This window comes from Castor canadensis, chromosome 12 (genome assembly GCF_047511655.1).
Source record: "Castor canadensis chromosome 12, mCasCan1.hap1v2, whole genome shotgun sequence".
Taxonomy (NCBI): domain Eukaryota; kingdom Metazoa; phylum Chordata; class Mammalia; order Rodentia; family Castoridae; genus Castor; species Castor canadensis.
The window spans coordinates 9,330,073-9,349,269 of record NC_133397.1 but is presented as its reverse complement, the minus strand read 5'-3'; the positions used below and the strand labels follow the sequence as shown (position 1 = coordinate 9,349,269).

At 46.8% G+C, this 19,197-nt stretch overlaps 1 protein-coding gene across 7 annotated transcripts in view; it reads right to left on the bottom strand.

The window, feature by feature from the left end:
* Positions 1 to 7,819: 7,819 nt before the first annotated feature.
* Greb1 (growth regulating estrogen receptor binding 1) overlaps positions 7,820 to 19,197 on the bottom strand; it is a 137,818-nt gene continuing 126,440 nt past the window's right edge. For 5 of the 7 annotated variants that reach the window (XM_074049185.1, XM_074049181.1, XM_074049182.1 and 2 more), the window contains exons 26-34: positions 17,840 to 18,001; positions 15,961 to 16,165; positions 15,402 to 15,576; positions 14,427 to 14,645; positions 13,533 to 13,668; positions 12,647 to 12,694; positions 11,483 to 11,683; positions 10,647 to 10,785; positions 7,820 to 9,595 (exon numbers count right to left, since the gene is read on the bottom strand). In XM_074049185.1, coding sequence (XP_073905286.1) covers positions 9,432 to 9,595; positions 10,647 to 10,785; positions 11,483 to 11,683; positions 12,647 to 12,694; positions 13,533 to 13,668; positions 14,427 to 14,645; positions 15,402 to 15,576; positions 15,961 to 16,165; positions 17,840 to 18,001 — 1,449 coding nt within the window. In that variant the 3' untranslated portion in view covers positions 7,820 to 9,431. The remainder of the gene's footprint in view (positions 9,596 to 10,646; positions 10,786 to 11,482; positions 11,684 to 12,646; positions 12,695 to 13,532; positions 13,669 to 14,426; positions 14,646 to 15,401; positions 15,577 to 15,960; positions 16,166 to 17,839; positions 18,002 to 19,197) is intronic. The other 2 variants (XM_074049188.1, XM_074049186.1) reach the window with 1 other exon arrangement.

The following is a 19,197-nucleotide window of genomic DNA, read 5'->3' as shown; positions in this document are numbered from 1 at the left end:
CTCTCTCCAATGTCTGCCTCTATTGTCACATGATGGCCTGCAAGTCGGTGTCTCTCCTCTTCTTCTAAGGACACCTGTCACATGCAATAAGGGGTTCCCTTCATTCTATTCTGACCTCTTCTTAATTTATCTAATTACACAATAGCACACTATTTCCAAGTAAGGTCACATCGTGAGTGCTAGGGGTTAGGCCTAATGCCACTTTTGGGGTTGCAACAACCCCCATCACCACCCAAACTCCCTTTTCTGGGCAGACTGGATTGCTCCTCCTGGGAGACACCTTTTCTTTGGAGCAAGAACTGGCAATAGAGTGACCAGAGGTCCCAGCAAGAAAATGGGTCCTTGCCAGAGTTTCAGAAAGAAAAAAGGGAAACTGGGACAGTGTTTTCGGCAAATGACAAATGTAGTCATAGAATTCTTGTTCCTTCTCTACACACGAAGGGCTTTAAAAATCCACACCAGCCTTTCCAACTGTTTTGTTCATTAAAATGCTAATCCCCTCCAAGCTGGATGTTCTCCCAAGCGAGTAGACTGGGAAAGGAATGGGAGCTGTTAACACTGGAGGCACCCATGGTTCCTGGTCCTCCCTCAAACAAAGCTGTCTGCAGAGTCTGAAGCCAGAGCTGCAAAGCGTCGTGCAAATTTCCTTATTAAAGGTGCTCTCTAAACATGAATGCTGGGTTTTCACAGCATCACACTCATGGTGCACAAAGGATTGTGTATATACTCTCTCCAGCACCATCTCCAACAGGCAACCCACAACTGGGCTCCCCGTGGGAAATGCTGGATTAATTCTTTTATTCTTACACCATAGGAGCCACCAGTGCCTTCTAATACAAGACATTTGGTGGAAGTAAATTGTTTAAGACAGGAAGCAGCAATAGTGTTAGTGGAAGAGTTATTACGCCTGTAGGCATGACTCAAGGTGTTTTCTGTCACTTAACATCTGTGTGGTCTTAGACAAGTCACTTAACCTCTCTGAGCCTGGTTTCTCCTTCTGCAAGATGGACCCAATGATACCTACTTTGGAGTGTTGTCATGATAATGAAATGAAAGAATGGACAGTTAATCACCTAGTAAAATCCTGGTGCATAGTGGGAGCTAAAAAGTGTTTGCTACTCACTCATGCTTGCTTTGTAGCCAACACAGTCTCTGGAGAGCTGGGTGACTGGCCAAGGGATTGAGGCGTGAGCCCAAGGCTGCTGGTTTCAAGTTCCCCACTCTCTCCACTGCCATAGCCATGAGAACTTCAATGCCCAGGGAATAATAAATGTTCAGTTTCGCAATGACTGCAAGTACTCAGTGAATGTTTTTTCTTAGAAAAGCATCTCTGAGGGCCATGTGTAGTGGTGCATGCCTGTAATCCCAGCTACATAGGAGGCAGAGGTAGGAGGATCATGGTTCAAGGCCAGCCCAGGCAAAAGTGTGAGGCCGTATCTCAAAAAACAAACTAAAAGCCAAAGGACTAGGGGCTTGACTCAGGTGATAGAATACTTGCTTAGCAAGCATGAGGCCTTGAATTCAATTCCCAGTACTGGTAAAACAGTACCTCTCATCCCATTCCAAGTAGTAAAGAACAGAGAAAGCAACTGTAAAGCCAGTGCAGATGTGACCATAGTGGTGCTATTCATTTTACAAAGTCATGAAGACCCAGTAAACATGTACTTGCAGACCTAGCCTACCAGGAACCCTGGGAGCCCAAGTTGAGTTGAATTGCTGTTTGATCCAGATCACTACTCTTAGGTTTGGAGGACTTTCTGGTTGCTTAGACTTGAACATGAGATCTCTAGAATTCTGACTTGGCATAGACTTGGGATAAGTGAGAGTCTTGACAAACTGGATGTCCTAGAAAGGATTCACATAGGTCTTGGAGTGTCCCCAAATGAAGAAATAGGAGGTTGTGTTTGGACTGTGAAAGGTGCATGATGTCAAAATGGCCTGTGGCTAAGACTTCCTGCTCAGCCTACCCCATCGGAATGTCTATAAAGACAGAGTAGGCAAGAGCTCAAGCCATCAGGAAAAGCAAGGACCTAAACATCCACTGACCACAGACCTACCAAATTTTTCAATTAATAGTTAACAAATGTTCTATGGACCAAAACACAAACCTTCCAGTTCCAAATAAGTTGGGAATTGCTCGGTTTTCTGTACTGGAAGTACACATGGAGGCTTTTCAAGCGGCACCTGTACCCCTAGTTTCTGTCTCCTCGTTAGTTCTCTCTTTGACATTAGTTTAACAAGAACCTGGTAAGAACCCTTTGATCCAAAAGTACAGATTCGGGACACGCCTAGAAATGAGCCCAGGAGCAGTACCAACCAGCCCTGCCCATGTCGTGGAATAGGAGAACCCACCAACTCCAAAACAAGTCACAAAGCAAGGCCAAGGGCAAGCCATGCCAGTTAGAAAAATTGCTGCTTTTCTTCATTCCATGAAAGTAACAACTTAGGCACACCCAGGACCCCAGAGCATCCTACAGGGGGCACCATACACAGGCGTGTGGTCAGGAGCACACACCTACAGACCAGTCACTGTCATAGATGATCTGTCCACAGTCAACACAGCTTACAAGAACCATGGCTCCTCCGTTCAGGGTCAAAAAGCCATTAAGAAAAAAAGGAACTGTGACCAGAGGGTGCTGGAAGCCTGGCAGGCAGGAATGAGGAGCTCACGGCAGGGACAGGGAGTCCCTAACTGACTTGGGGGAAGGTGGAGAAGCAGGAGGACACAGAGGCAGTATAGAACCTGACGATAGACTTGGAAGGTGTGGAAGATCACTAGCGCTAAGGGGACCACAGGACTTCTTCCAGACAGAAACAACAAAAGAGTAGGGATTTATTGGAAAGGTTTTTAAAGACCCCCATCCTTCCTCTTAGAGCTCATGTCAAATCATTCCCCCTATATACCCCAGTAAATAAGCTCCATTCATACATCCCATGTTGGGAATTCCCTTACCTGTGCCTACTATGTTCCTCATTCATCCTCTGCAGACTGGCCACTTGTGGCTACTTAGATGTCAACCTACAGTTTCCTGCTAAAATGACTTCTGACCACTCTAACCAAAGAAGCATCTAGGTGTTTTCTTACCAGATCACTCTAGTCCCCTCACACAGACATCTGTCTATAGTAATAGTTTGTTTTCCCTAACAAAACGTCCAGACTTAAGAGCAGGGACCCAGCTGATGTCATCTTGTGCCATATCCCCAGGGCCTGGGTTGGGGTTGGCTCAGAGGAGGCACTGAGGAAGTTAAGGAATCCAGGCCCTCATCCTGTCAGTCAACAAATGCTTCTGAGCACAAATGCTGATCTCAGGTCAGCCGACAGGAAGACTGGAGTCCCTTGCAAGGACTGATGGATTCAGATAGACCTGAGAACCAACAGCACAGAACAATGAGGTGAGGCTTCCATGTAAGGGAAATGCCAGCAGAATTCCTAGATGGGTGAGATAGAAGTTACGTGGGAGGCAGGCAGGGGATGACACTAAAGAAGCAGCACAGATCTGTGATCCTTAGGGCCCCCGGGGGCGCCTGACTTTGTTCCATTCTGCAGCTGAAGGAAGTGAGGCTTGGAGTCAGCCTCTTATGCGTGATTTCCACAGCTGTGACCATGGTGACACTCAGGAAAAGCTCAGGGGTCTCTCCTCCCCCCACTCTGAGGACCCCTCCTGCTCCCTGCATCTGAGTCCCACCCATGGAGGTCAAACACCTTCCTGATCGCTGCCTGGTCACAGTCAGCCTTGCTAAGCGTAGGTATCCAGCCCAGGTAGATGTTCTCTGGACTCTGTCTTCCATGCTGGCCAAACGGTCCTAGTACCCAGGCTCCACAGATGGACACCACCCCCTTATTCAAAGAAGTGCACTGAGGCTTAACCCCAGGAATTGAACTCTGGAAAGATTTTTTAATAGCACGAATCACACACGTCAGTGGATTTGGTGTGGTATTTCAACACAGGCATACGGTGTGTGCTGATCAGGGTGACTAGCAGTTCCCTTTTACCATCTCTACATGAACGTATGGAGACTTTCAGTTCTTCTCTTCTAGATATTCATAAAATACACACTATTTCTAATAAGCCAGTGTGAACTGCGGTCATACCGCGTGCCTGTGGGACACCAGAACTTATTTCTTCTGTGTTTTGGTACCTGTTACCCAGCTCTCCTTTGTTCCCTTTCCCTCACCTTCTCAACTTCTAGTAAGCACTGTTCTACATTCTGGTAGACTTTTTTTGGCTCCCACATATGACAGAGAGCATGGGGTGTCAGGTTTATTGGAAAGTTTTAATCAGAGAAGTGGCAAGATCAATTGTTGAAACACATAGGCACATTATCAAATCTGTGTGTGTGTGCACGTGCACACACTCGTGTGATAGTTGAGTAATGGGGAATTTCTTTTTTTTTGTTTTTGGCAGTGTTGGGGTTTGAACTCACAAGGCTTGTGCTTGCTAGGCCACCACTTAAGCTCCACCCCAAGCCCTTTTTGCTTTAGCTATTTTTCAGATAGGGTCTTGGGATTTTTCTGCCGGGGCTAGCCTGGACCTCCCACAAAGCAGGGATAATGGCACATGCCACTACACCCTGCTTTGTTTATTGAGATGGGGGTCTTTTTTGCCCAGGTTAACCTTCAATCACAAGCCTCCCAATCTCTAGCTCTCAAGTCACTGAGATTATAGGCATGAGCTACTGTGCCCAGCTGGGAATTTCATTTTTTAAAAAAGTATACAAGTCCTCTTTCATTGTAAAAGAGACAAACCACATGGAAGGACAGAGGAAAGTATGGATGCCCTCTTCAGCACACCTCACTGCCTGACTGTTCCTCAAAGGAGCCATTGTCAACCATTCCCAGCTGTTTCTATGCATATGAAAAAATGCACATGTAGCTTATACCTAGGAATGTTTAAACGTAAATCAAAGGCTAGACTTTCTCTGATCAGTCTCTCCGTGTCGATATATTGAGAACCACCTCATTATTTTTCACTGTTGTGCCAGAACACTTAGTTCTACAAAATCCAGCTTGCCTAGGAGGAGCTAGAGTGGTTTGGCATTTGGCGTCTATGTCACCAATAAGAACAGAGAGGAATAAGAACAAAAGAAGGGGCGGCAGGCCAGCGACAGTGAGAGAGATTTTCTTAGCAGTAGGTTGAGAACTGTGGGGACAAAGCAGATTGCTGAGTTGAAAGTGAAACACTGAAGGCCGGTGTAGACAACCACAGGGATCTAGAGATCACCTGGAGCCAGCTCTCTCCAGGAAGGTGTAAGTGAAGTATAAGATCAGAAATGGTGAGGGAAACCAAATCCATCAGCCAGAAGAGCAGCCACGCATGTTCCTGCCAGGGGACCAGGGTCCAGGAGACGCAGGAGATTCAACTTTGAAAGCTACAGATACGCTGTGTAGTAAGAATGATTGGAGAACAAGTGGGACAACTGTCTCCTTAAAATTGGGATAGCTGTGGTGCTGGGGACATGCCTAGTGGCACAGCACTTGAGGCATGTGTGAGGCCTTCAGCTGGATTCCCCAGCATTGCAAAAACAAGAAAATAACAACAAAAATGGAGCAGCTATGCCAAAAAGTTACACAATGTTTGGGACATGTCTAAGAGTGAAAGAGAAAGCCCAGGGACACCAACGGTGTCCAAACACTGTTCGCCGAGTTCTGGATTCTGTGTGGAAATACAGGGATATAAGTGGACATATGGCATTGCCAGCGTTCCAGGAGAGTGTCCCCAAGAAATGGATGGAACATGAATTCTAAGGGAGGTCCAGCCAACATGAGGCTTATTACAGGGAGCCAGACAGAATGTGTGTAGATCAAGAGGTCGACCTACAAAGTACCTCCTGGATGGTTCATCCCACCATCTACAAAGATGAGTTAGAAAAGGGGAGGAGAAAGTGCTCAGTGATAAATATGTGTTTTATTAAAATAAGTTAAAATGAACACATTTTGTTTGTACAGCAGATAGAATCCGCAGATACCAAACTCACCGATTCATCTCTCTCACTATACGAAGTCCAACAAGACCAAATGCCTGGGCACAAAACAAAAGGAATTTTAAAAGGCACTCGGACCCAGAATTAAACATTCTTGTCCTAGCCCTACTGAGGCTAGAGAAGAAAGAGGTCCAGGTAAGCAGCTTGGAATCAGCACCGAGCCTCTCGGAAAAGACTACAAGAAATGGCAGGAGGAAAAGAGACACAAACACATTCTACCAAGTAGGGAAAAATGTAGCAGAGAGAAAAACCAAAGGCCAGGAGACCCAAGGATGAGGAAAGGGGAAGGTGGGAGCATGTAAGAGACACTGGCCTTCACAGATTCCACTGCCCCAAGCAAGTCCACAATTAAACGTTCTGCCCGTGGTGACCACTGTGAACCACCCAGGAGGGAAGTGACACATGGGGTGAGCCCACGAATACTGTTGCTGCGATGGGGCTGATGAGGGCACCATCTTGCTAAGAAATTTCTCAACTTCACAAGAAGGGAGCAAAGCCTCCAAATGGGATAGAAGACAGCAACCAGCAGTGGAATGTCCCTAGGGAGGAAAAGAGCGTCACCCTGCCCTTAATGGGAGACATCACAGGTTCCAGACCACAGGCATGGCCGAAACAGAAAAGTTGCCCTTCTGCTGTTTTACTGAGATACTACTTGGTGTCCTCAAGGACTTTTTGAACATTCAAGTGCACTCTAGGAACATAATTTTGCCTGAGAAAATGCTTACTGCAGTTGTCTTGTTTCCTAAATGCTATGAGTGAAAGGCCAGTGTCGTGATAATCCCGAGTTCTTTGAACACACTGGATCTAAACACTGGGGAACATCAAAAAACTCTCCATGCACCAACAGACCTCAGATGGCTGGGAGGATTCATGTGCCTAGGTTTTCTGCCTGCAGCCGCTGAAGGAACCCCAATTCTACCAGGCATCTAGACAGACCATCCCTAAGAAGATAGCAAATAAAGTCAGGGTGGACCTTAACCTTAAAGAATACACATAATTTCTTTGGGGTTGTAACCCAATTTTGCTTCTTTTGTATTTTAGTGTCATTGTTAACTTTTTTTTTTTTTTTTGGCCATACTAGGGTTTGAATTCAGGGCCTCAACTTGCTAGGCAGGTGCTCTACTGCTTGAGCCACTCCACTAGTCCAATGTCTTTGAACTTGAATTGAGGAAATTTGGTTTTGCCCCTCAATTTACAAATAGAAGAGGATTGATATTCAAATGAGAGGGCATCTATATTTTGTTGGCATCTGATTTTTGGAACATCTGGGACTGTCAAGTGGCATAATTCTTGAGGGCACAGCTCACAGAGACTATTACTCAAGGTAGGTTAGGCTGTGTCAAAGTAACAAGTGAATCCTGAAATCACAGTAGCTTAAATTAGTAAAAAAGAAAAAGTTACTGGTTCTCATCATAGAACATCATTGAAAAGGAGAAGGGATCTCTGTTTGGGACCCTGGCTCCTTCCATCTCAGAACCTCCCTTCCAAACACATGGGATTCAAACTGTCTAGCTGCTTCCTCTGTTCATCGTCCTGACAAATGTCCCTGGCCCTGCCACCTCTGCAGCCACTTGGAAGCTGAGTGGCTTTTCCTTTGTGGCAGGCTGCTCTGCACATTTTGAGCTCTAGCTCCCTCCGTATTTTCTTTCTACACGTTCCATTCTGTCTTTTCTCTTCCAGATATTTCTCGACGTGTTAACAAATTGGACTTCTATGGCTTTATTCTTGTTTTCTTTCCAAAACTGTACTCTCATGCAATGATATTTCAAGCAGGTAGTCCCTGGAGATCACTAGCCACACAACAGCCTCTCAAAATGATGCAATTAATACCCACCAATAAGAGCATTATAAGTTTTATTTATAAGACTGGGACAGACAAGAGTATAAGCTTGAGGTTTTTTTAAAGTTTAAATTAGCTAATAAAAATGGGAGAATAACACAGGAGCTGCTATTTATATCAGACAAATGTAAAGACAGTTTTTACTCCAGAATAGGAATAATAACACATACAAAGTTGTTATGTTATAAACACTGATCTAAATATTTTATACTTGTAGACTTTTTCTTAGGGGGAAAAAAAGACTGACACTAACTCTTTGGCCTCATCGTGTGAAACAGTTTCTTCTTGGATTGTCACCCATCACACTGCTTAGAAATGCCTTAGGTGGACATGGAAGAATGCATTCTGATGATCAATTTTTCAGTATCTTTAAACTTTTCCTTTAGCTGTGGCTACTTCAAAAGCAGTGCGGAGTGGGGTGGAGATCTGGACTGTGGAGTCAGGAGTCCTGAAACCAGGACCTTGAGTTGTGCTTTAGTTCTTCCCAGTTGTGTGGCTTTGGTGAGGTGCACTCTTCACATCTCACCCTCTCATCTTTCAAATGGGAACAGTAATTCCAAATGCACAGGATGTGCAAATGATTCAAGATAATCTTGTACCAGCACCTGGCCCACAGGTGGCGCTCTAAGATGCTGCTTAAACAGCATCCGAGCCAGCCGTGAATGAGAATTCATGGCACACACCCACCTGCTTCTCTCTGACCAGGTGAGATTCTCCCCAAAGGAACCAAGCACAAATATGAGAAAACAGGCTATTCAAGCAACTGAAAACTGAGCTTCAATAAATTACAGTCATAAGTCTAGTTCTTAATTATATTACATATCACTTTGGTTGCTTTTACTGTTTGTTTTTTTATCAAGTAACAAATTTGGTCCTCTTTCCTTTGTAAGGCAAATTTAAGATCAATTTTCTATAACATTAATTTTCTCCTTAAAGCCCTTTTAAAGAAATCTTCTTTGCAATTTTGTCCTTTCTAAGAGGTATTTACCCTATGCTATTTTAACAGAATCATATTTTCTCTGAAGTAAAACAATTCATTTGCCTTATTTAATTTGATGCCTTTGGGCTAGCTCCTAAAAAAAGCAAATTTGTAGGCAATTAAATAATTCTTATTAAAATGACCCACTTATTTTTTTTTTCTTGTCTCCAGCCTTTACAGTTAAAATGTTCCTTTGGAATATTGCTTTGTAGGAGGTTTCAGGAAACCTACTTACTAAAACCATATCCACTGCCTGGAATACCAGCACCGGACAAGATAACCCAAGATTCTTCAGAATAAACAGTCAGGTTTGTCCATGGAAGCATATAAATGGCAGAACAGTAGGCAAAACTTCATTCTTCATAAAATGGGCTTCGAAATAACCCAGGACTGGATCAGGACGCAGGAGTCTTGGGCTTTGGGTCCTGTCCACCAGGGATTCATCCTCATGGCTCTCAGTCACCCCCTGTGTCATGTGCCATGAGGGGCTGCAGAAGGTTCCTGGGCCTATTCCAGTTCTAACCCCCCCAGGGCCAGGACCTCCTTCAGCCCCAGCAGCAGGAGGGCTCTGACCACCCCACTCTCCTGGAGCTCTGCCAGCCTCTCTCTCTCTCTCTCTCTCTCTCTCTCTCAGATATGCCGTCCAGTGAGAAAAAAGAGCGGCCGATCTTCCTTGGCATTGGCCGTCTGGAACTCATCCCGCAGTCGGAATTGCCACTCGTCTTCCAGCTCCAGGCGGACGACTGTCTGGCGGAGCGAGTTCCGATCCTGACAGATCACACACAAAGTGGCACCTGTGATGCAATGACAGAGGCGTGAAAAGAAAGGGGGCGGTCTTCCCAAAGAGAGCTACTTGCAGCAGGGATCCTACTTGCCATGCCACACAGGGGGCTGTGTGGACAGATGACCAATGGGTCTCCTGTGCCTTTCTGAGTGATTTCTAATCACAGCAAGACAGACTGGAAGCTGGCAGGTGTGGTGGGAGGACAACATGGATGCAGAAGAAAAGAACAGAACAGGGCCAGCAAACAGGAACAGAGGAGAGATGGGTCTTCTGCAAATGAATCATTCTTGTCTCCAGTCCTGGGTTCACACGTCCCTGCCCCCCAGCCCCCCACCTCACAGTTGAACCTCTTCTCCACTCACCCAGGCCTGGGGCAGCTCTCACCTTTCCCCACACATCCAGCCACAGGAATTCTCCCTCCCCAGCTCCCATCACACATCAGTCCATCAATCAGGTTTTGTTCAGATTCTCACATTCGCACATGTTCTCCTTCCATGGTCAATTTTGCTTTAGGGGATTTGTTCCGACAGCAGAGCCTGTGGAAGAAACTTCACACTACTTCCCAAGGCCCTGTGCCCTGCTGGAGCTCATCAAATGTTTGCTAGAGAGGAAGGAAAGCCAGCAGCACGGATGGCCAGCCAGGGGTCTGGACATGGCTTATCCAGAGTTTGCCAATCTCATCCACTCTAGCAGGAAAAGGAGAGAGGTCGAGAAAAAACTAGCAGCTTGCGGGACTCTCCTAACAGAAGCAGCCTCTGGGGGTCCCTGGTGCTGAGGTAAAGGATTTGAGCAGGAAAGTAACACGGACAGGGAACTATCTGCCCTTCACCCAGAAGATGAGGAATATGTTTTGTCTCTACTGAACAGGTATAAGGGTAAGAGCCCCTGAGGTCCAGTTCCAGCTTTCTAGTACTTTCCTGAATAGTTGGGGCAGTCTCTTTCCCTTTCTGAGCCTCAGTTTACCCACTGGCAAGTAAGGACCAGGCTAAATGGTCCTGTCATCAGAGATGGTAGTTGATAAGAGCCAGACAAGTCAAGGACCAGGGCAGAAGAAGTATTACCTTTCAGAAAATGAAACTTTTTCAAGAAGCTAGCTCCCACAAAAGAGTCGCAGAGGTACAGGAGGAGCCCGCTGAACATCAGGTCAGAGCAGCTGATGTTTAGAGAGTGGGGCCTGGAGCTCACATAACAAACAGAAATCTGAAAAAGAAGGAACCCACGAGAAGCATCACTTTCCAAGAAGTGCTCAGCCACTGGGGGTTTAAAAGCATCTAACAAATACCAACTGCGGGACAGTGGTGGGGAATACTTCCATGATCTTCCTAATCTACATCCTAAAAATCAACTCCAGGTTTATTCAGGTCTATCATAGTCAGAAATTCATTGGCGATTCAGAAATGTCTTCACATCAGAATTGGGTTTGACTCCTAGCATCTTCTATTTGGGTAAACTAATCCAGCTCTGTCAGCCTCAGGTAGGGAACACCTGAGACAAAGGATTGAGTGCAGCTGGTCCTCAGAAGCCACAGGCTCCACTCACATGAGTGGACTCAATCAGCCACAGAGCACACTGGATCTGAACTGAACATGTATGGACTTTTTCATTGTCAGCAGCCCCTACACAACCCAGCATAACTATGTACATAGCATTTACGTTGTATTAGATATAAATAAAGTAGAAATTATTTAAAGTACATGGAGGGTGTGCATAGGTTATATGCAATTACTATACTATCTTGTGTAAAGGGCCATAGCAGCTGTAGGTTTTGGTACCCATGGAGTCCTGGAGCCAATCGCATGGACACTGAGGTATCGCATACTGATGATTCAGAGTTCTGGATGCTGATCCATCTATTCTAGGGGTTCCTCTACCCTGTGGGCTCTGTAACTTGAGTTACCTGAGGTCCCAGGTTAAGGTAACAGTCCACGGACAGCACAGGGTGGCTGTGGTTCTTCAGGGACAGAGGGAAGAAGCGGTGGCTGTGGTACTGGAGGAACTTCTCAAGCAGAAGCTGGGCAGGAGCCGCAAGGAATGTATGCTTGCTGTCAGGGGCACAGATGTACTGGGCCGGTACAATGGCCACAGAGCTGTCAGATACCTGCCAGAGAGGATTGGGGACATTAGGGCACTCGTCACCCCAGGAGAGACCTCCTCAGAGCTCTAGACACATGACGCTGGAAGGTGGGGAAGGTTGTGTCACTCAGAAGGATGATGTGAGTTAAGAACACACGTGATGCTCGTAAGAAGAATTAAGCTTTACCAAAGTGAGGCCTGTGAACACAGACCGATGAGATCAGTGAGAATTACAGACATTGATCACTCCATGCAGAAAACTGAATGTCAGGTCCATAGACGCCAAAGAACCCATGGACCTTGGGAACTTCTTCCTAGAGCCAGAGATGCATCTGGAGTGGCCAGTCTCATCCCAACCCCTAGATCCTTTATGTGCTCCCCACTTTTCCTTCTCACTGCCCAGCCATCAGAGCCCACCAGCTGTCACTGTGGGCTGTCGCTGGCACCATGTCCATGCTGCAGCTAGAGAGAGTGTTCAATACATAAAATAAATCCCAAAGCAGATCCTCTACTGGAAACTCTTCAATGCTCCTTGCCACTCCTAGAGTCTAGAGCTTTCCCATGGCCAGTAATGGAAACTTCTCCAGCTCTTCCACTCCTCCTGGCTCCCTCAGGGACACCTACAGACTCCCCGACCCCCAGCCGCTGCGTGGCCACCCTGTGACATGTACTACACTTTCATGGTGCTTCCCACAAAGGAACTTCACTAACTGTCTAACTTCTGCCTCAGCTGTGAGGCTGTGCACCACGCACGAAAGGACCGGGTGATCAGTGTTCAGTACACAGTTAACAAATGAAAAGAATTAGGTGATTTCACTCACATGAAAGATTATAGAATATTACTAGCTTCCCTATATATAATCAATATGCAATTAAACCTAGTAAAAGTAGTATGTTCAAGATAGATAGAAATAAAAGTTAAAAAAAAAAACCTAAGAGTTTAAAAATGACACTGAAGAACATAAAAAAAAAATAATTTTAAAGGCACCTCAGACTCTTTGATAGGAAGACTCAATGTGGTAAAGGTCTTAGTTCTCTGTAAATTAAAATACAAATTAACACAATTTCAATTTACAGTGTCTCCAGGCAGTGGCTTAACGACTTGCAAGTTCTCCTGTAGGACAGGCCTCACATCTGAAGGTCCCAAGAAATAATGGGCTTCACCCCCAGAGAGCTCCAACCCCTGCTTGCCCAGCTGGGTGGAGCTGCTATCAGAATGCAAGCCTGTCATAGCTCAGGGTAGATCACTCTGAAGGAGTTTCTGGAAACCAGGCAGGACAGGGGCTGGGAAATGAAGCTGAGATCAGAGCTGACTGAGTCACCAGGGCAAGATTCAAGATGGGCAGAAGGTGAAAAACAGACCTTCAGGCAGAGATAGGCCAGCCTGTATGGTTTCCTGGAAGACACAGAACTCTCCAGACTTGCTTTGATTTTCCATCTTGAATTGCCCGGGTCTCTTCAGTTAGAACAGCTGAGATCGCATCTCTCCACCCAGAGCCAGGCCACTGAGTTAGCCTGCCATGCCATGCAAACAGTTCTTTGGCCAAGCACCATCCTGTGGCGTGGGGAAGAGCTTGGTACCTCGTTGACTCAGCCAGGATGAGGTGGGCAGGAGTGCACAAGGAAGGCTCTGTGGTGGTCTTATACCAAGTGGAAGCTTACAGGGTACTGGCTAAAGTTGCAGAGAAGAGACTTCCCAGGGGTTGGTGCCAATTAGACATCTTTGTTAACACTTGCCAGGGATCAGACCCCAACCCCACTGCCCTGAAAGACACAGTGAGGCACCCTCAAATAACTTCCACCCTCAGCTTTCACACCACAGCAGCCCAGATGTGACCCGAACACAGGTGTGCTGGCAGCGTGGCTACACTCACCTTGGATGTGATGTGGAAGGACCTGTGCCCACCTACTGCAATCTGCTTCTTCATCACGCTGAAGCGGTTGAATCGGCAGAGTAGGAGGCCAGCACTGTGCACCCGCAGGTTGAAGTCTATGTCATCACACGTGAACCTGAGCAGAACCAGAGGGAGAGCGGACCTGACAGGCACAGCTCAGGTGTCCCCAGCCACTCCCTCGACACCTGCAGTGTAGCTCTGTCAAATGTGTCATAGGCCTTGCTCCTGCCTCACAACAGTAAATAAATTACTCTAGGACGGCTGCAGGACACATAGTGACACCCCTGGACCCATAAGGACTAGCCTTGGATGACACCATGTGCTGACACCAGACATTATGTGAGAAACTTTACAGACATGATTCTATTCAATTATTAAAAAGAAAACCATAATTTCCCAATGTCTGAGGAAAACAGGGTCCCAGAGAAGTCACCTGCCCCCACACGGTAAAACTGTAAGTGGCAGTAAGTAGGTTCCAGCAGGATGGCCAGTCTGGCTCCAAAACTGACACGTATGGACTGGATGGATACACAGAAAGTGACTAATGGAAATTATGGTTTCCTTCAATGCTCAAGGTTCTGAAAAGTGATGTATTTGAAGAGGGAGCCCAAATGCAAGAAGTGCACAGCACAGGTAGCTGCTACGGTAAATGTCCTGTGAGCTGATGAGTGAAATAAACCCCTGGGAAGTCTCGTCTCTCCAACTTAAGCAGCACAGAATTCTTCAGTGCTGAAAATGGGTGAGGACGGAAAGCCAGGCCTGGGCCTGAGCCTCTGCCCTGAGGGTGAAGAAGGAAGGGACATCTGTCGGGTCTGCCTGAGGCAGCCCCGTGGACAGAGCTCAGGGCCGCTGGGTGCTGGGCCAGAAGCTCACCGATTCTGGTTGTACTGCACATTCTGGGTCAAGTCCACATTCAAGATGATGAAGTCGTGCACGTGGCAGCGGGAGAAGGGCTTGTGCACCTCTCCACCCCTTGTCTTGCTGGCCCACTTCCTCATGCCAATCAGGGCGTAGCGCGTGATGTTGGGAGACGCCTCAATGTGCTGCATGATGTGCTTTAGAGACACATTCCTCTCCGACCAGGAGAACTCCCTGCTCAAAGGAGGGACACTGATGTCCTCAGCTGACACACAACAGCAGCAAGCCCTCCCGGCAGGCAGCCAAGGCACAGAGTGGCTTTCACCTGCACGCTATGTGCTGGACCAGGCTGGTGTGGACTGACCCTGGCACAGCCCTGCAGGAGCACGGGCACCCTGCTGCACACTTCACATTTACACCATTGTTCTGTGCAGATTTTTCTCTCACTCCATGTGCTGAACGCATTTATGGGCTACAGCTCAGTTAATCCCCACAATATGCTGTAGTGTAGGTGTCAGTACCCTCAAAGATGGGGTAACTAGACCCCAAAAAGACTTAAACTTAAACACTTTAGTGTCACCTAAAGTCACACTGCAAATCCAGACAAAGTCAGGAGTTGGAGCAAGGCTAGAGGGAGGGCCAGAACTGGAGGGAACCAGGAGAAGAACCGCTGGGGACATTACATCTGGGGCTTGTAACATCTGTTTCTTGACATGGGGGTTGGCTGTATGGGTGTACTCAGCTTGTGAAATTTTCTGCATATGTGTTTTGTTTTCTTTTTTGTCATACATATGTATTAAATCTGTAGCGTGTGAGTTTCTGTATGTATTCTATACCTCGATAACAATTTCTGACAATTAAAAGAAACTGGGCTTGGAATGGGGGTCCACTTCTGCCACATCCAAGGCTCTGGGGATTCTTCATCATACAGCAGCACACTTATTCAGGGTTCTGTGGGCAGAGAAGGCAGGTGTTCAAGGGCCACCTCACCTGTTCCTCTCTCCGGTACAGTCCACATCCACCACGTTCCACATCACGCAGGAATCGTCAGAAATCACAATGAAAGGCCAGATGTCCTGTGGCTTGATTCCAAGTTCTTCCTGTCGGTTCCGCTCTAGCTCCAGGTTATGGTAGGACAGCTCCTTGATCAGGAAATGGGCAGCCCCTGAAATGACAAGTGACATGTCTGTCCTGTCTGCCCTGTTGGGTCTGTCCCATATTCACATCCAGGACAAACCCCACCCGATAACAAACCCCACGCCCAGAGTCTGCATATGCACCCCTCTTCCACTGCCCACTGACAGGGAAAATTGCCCTCTCCAATTTGTACACACACCTGTTCTTCTCTAACAACTGAGAAAATTAAAGAAATCAGTAACAAACACCAAAACAAGAATATTCATAGAAAAATTAAACAAGTCAAAGTAACTTAAAAATTCCAAAAGCAAAAAGCTTGATTAAACTGTTTAACTCTTTCATATCTAAAATGTTCTCTCAAGTCTTTGTTCATAGGAATTTTGCTAAGCGTGCTTTTATTTAAAACACCTACCAACTCCGGCACTGTTGAAGATGCTCGGGAGGACCAGCATGATGTGGTTGGGCCAGTATTTCTTATAAATGGCCATTTCATACTCCTTGACCACTAGCACGTGCAAATGGCTGGCTCCATCCATCGCATGGTAGAGGTTAAAGAGCCCATGTTCGTGGCGGCCAGTTGTTGGAGTGAACGTCGGACTTTTTATGTATTCATGACTCTGCAGAGTAGAAGTATAATGAGGTAGGATCTGTGCAAATGTGGTCACAGATGCAACGTGAAAGCATCTTCCATGGAAAGATGGAGTCTATTTCCACACTCCTTTAATCCAAGAGAGACTTGCAACTTGACTTGATCAATAAAATATGGGGAAAATGACACCATGCTAGTTCTAAGCCTAGACTCACATGTCTCACCCTCTCAGAACTCTCCTATAAATGAGCCTGGACTAGCTTCCTAAGGGATGAAAGATGAAATGGAACCGAGGTGCACATCCCAGCCAGGCCACTCTAGACAGATGGCCCTCCAGCCTGCTGCCAGCAGCTAGCCCAGACACATGAGTGAGTGTGAATGAGCCCAGAGTAACCGTCCATCTGAATCCCACCCAACTGCTGGCTCTTGGAATGAGAAGCCAAAAACAGTTTGATTTGGGAATGGTTGTTATGCAACAAAAACTAACTAGCATTCATCAATTAACCAAATCCATTGCCTTTTCATATTAGAATCGAAACCCGTGATCTTAGATACTATTTCTGTATGTCTTGAACCCTCCCCACACTTTGAACACAGGACATCCCATGCAGCTTCACTATTTATACCCTCACATTGGGATGTCTTTATATAAATAACTGCTTACTTCAACTCTTTCCTTAGAGGCGCCTCTGGCTGAGCTAGGGCTCCTGCTCTCTATGAACACCTCAAAGAACCTGCTATAAAACTGTGTACAGCTGGTGCTCATAGCTCGTTCTGACTGGGAGGCTGTCATGAATAAATGCTTCTTCTTGCGGCATATCCACAAGAGCCACTGTGACACCCTGACCCAGAGCTGTGCTTCCTTATAACAAGTCCTCTTTGGTATCTTATGGACATTTGCATGGCTTGTCAGCATAGTGCTGGGTCTGCAAGGCCAAGTCCAGCTGGTAGACATCTGGCACTCTGGAGAAGGAGGAGCATCCTCCACATGGCCATTGATTGGGGTTGACTCAGTTGACTCTGAGGCTGTCAGGTTCAACCCCATGAGGAGCATCTCTGCAGGAATGGCAGCCACAGGGACAAGGGATCATTGAGAACAATGTCCTCATAAGTAAAGGAAATGTATCTGCTAGGGCCATGCCCTGAAATACTTATGGGTGAAATGACAGGATGTCAGGGACTTGCTTCCAAATGACACTGGAAGGGAAAAGAAGAGAGAAGACAGTAAAACATAGCTGGCTGTCAGGTAGTAACTGTGGAAGTTGGGTGTTGGATCCTGAGGGATGCATTCTTCTGTTCTCCCTACCTGAGCCTCTTCATTGTTTCATAGCAGAGCATGAAAGAAAAGAGAGGGAGGAATGACATTTCATCTGCCCATGATACCTTCTAGGCACTGTGTTCGCCCCTTGGGTTGGTTATTGCAAATAATTCTCACATCAAGCTTTTTCAAGAATTGTTATTGCCCAACTTTGCAGGTGAGGACACTAAAGCTCAGAGATACTAAATGACAATTTCAAATAACACAAGGCTCACACTTGAGTCTGAGTGCCCACCCCAGCCTCCTCCAAGTTCACTCGCCATATTGTCTCTGCACTCTGTTCCATGTACCCTTGATCCCTCAGGCAGCTATGCGTGTAGGACCCCAGCTCAGTGATCTACCAAAGGTACTCTGAGTTGCCCCACTGGAGCTCCAAGCCAGTACCTTGTCTGTGACGAGGGGCAGGCGCATGCTCTCCAGCTGGCCTCCAGGTTGGCTGAAGACAAAATGGTGCTCCTTGGACTTGGGAATGATGAAATGGAGTTGGATCTCCTCTCCTAGCATGGAGTAAGAGAAGGCAAAGGCGTGCAGGCTGGACTCATAGAGCTGAGGGGTGAGGGGAAAGGACAGAGCTTGTCATCAGAGTCTGACTTACTTCCCAGAAGAACCCAGGCCCAGCCTGGCTATGACAATGTACAACCACGGCCACCTCTGCCCCACAGTGCAAGAAACTCACAGGGTGGCTTCAGCATAGAACATAGATGTCCAGTCCAGCTATTGGGCCACCCAAGCCACAGGTACATAGCTAGAGCCTGTCCCCATCCTGAACCCTGACCATGCTTCATTTAGTCCTGTCACTACTGGCACCAAGCCCCTCTGGACTCTGGATTTAACCTAGAGCCCCATCTGGGTTGCCAAATAAAGCATTCACACCATAAATATCATTTTTAATTCTAGTTAAGTGTATTTTCCATCACAGGTATCAGTGCAATCGTTTATTAATAAGACAATAATAATAACTACATAAGTTAGTACACTTCAGTTGTAGCACACGCCAGACCTGATCCCTTTGCTCTGTCACTAACAATCTAGGAAGGATTATCATTCCAGTCTGTCCTTTTCAGACTCTCCACACCCTTGTGTCTCTCTAGCATGATTCCCAGCCTGGCTTTGCCTTCTGCTCAGGCAGCCTTGGCTCTCTACCAAAGGCCCTCCTACTGAGCTATGCACTCCTGTGGCTACAGAGGAAGGTAGCCGCCCAGCATGCACCACTTCACTCTCTGCCCAGGCTCTTTGGAGCAAAGAGGAGGGAGCAAGAGATTTCAGACCTGGCGTTGGGGTGGGCGAAGAAGGATGCAAGGGAGGACTTTCATAAAAAGAGGACAGGGAAGCCCCAGAAAGTGAAAGAAAGGAGAGAGGGAATGGAGATACGGGGGCTGAAATAGCAGCCTGGAGCTGGCATGGGTCTCAACATCACTTGCTAGACTGGCTCCAAGTCCCCTCACCATCCCAGGCATGCTCCTCTTGAACTGGGGCCCCCAGACTAACCCCCTGTGAACGCAGGCCAGGTGTGGTCCAGACAGCCAGACACAGGACAGCTCTGCACTTCCACTAATGCAGCCTGGGGGTGGGAGCGATCCCTTATTTTGAGTATCAATTCCCCACTGAAACTTGCTGAAATAGTAACTAAAATCCTTCAGCCCTTTTCAGTTCTTTGAATTTCAAAATCAAGAAAATATTTTCACATGTATCTTTTCTCTTCCTTGAAAGAAAAACATCATCTCTGAGGTGGAGAAAATGTT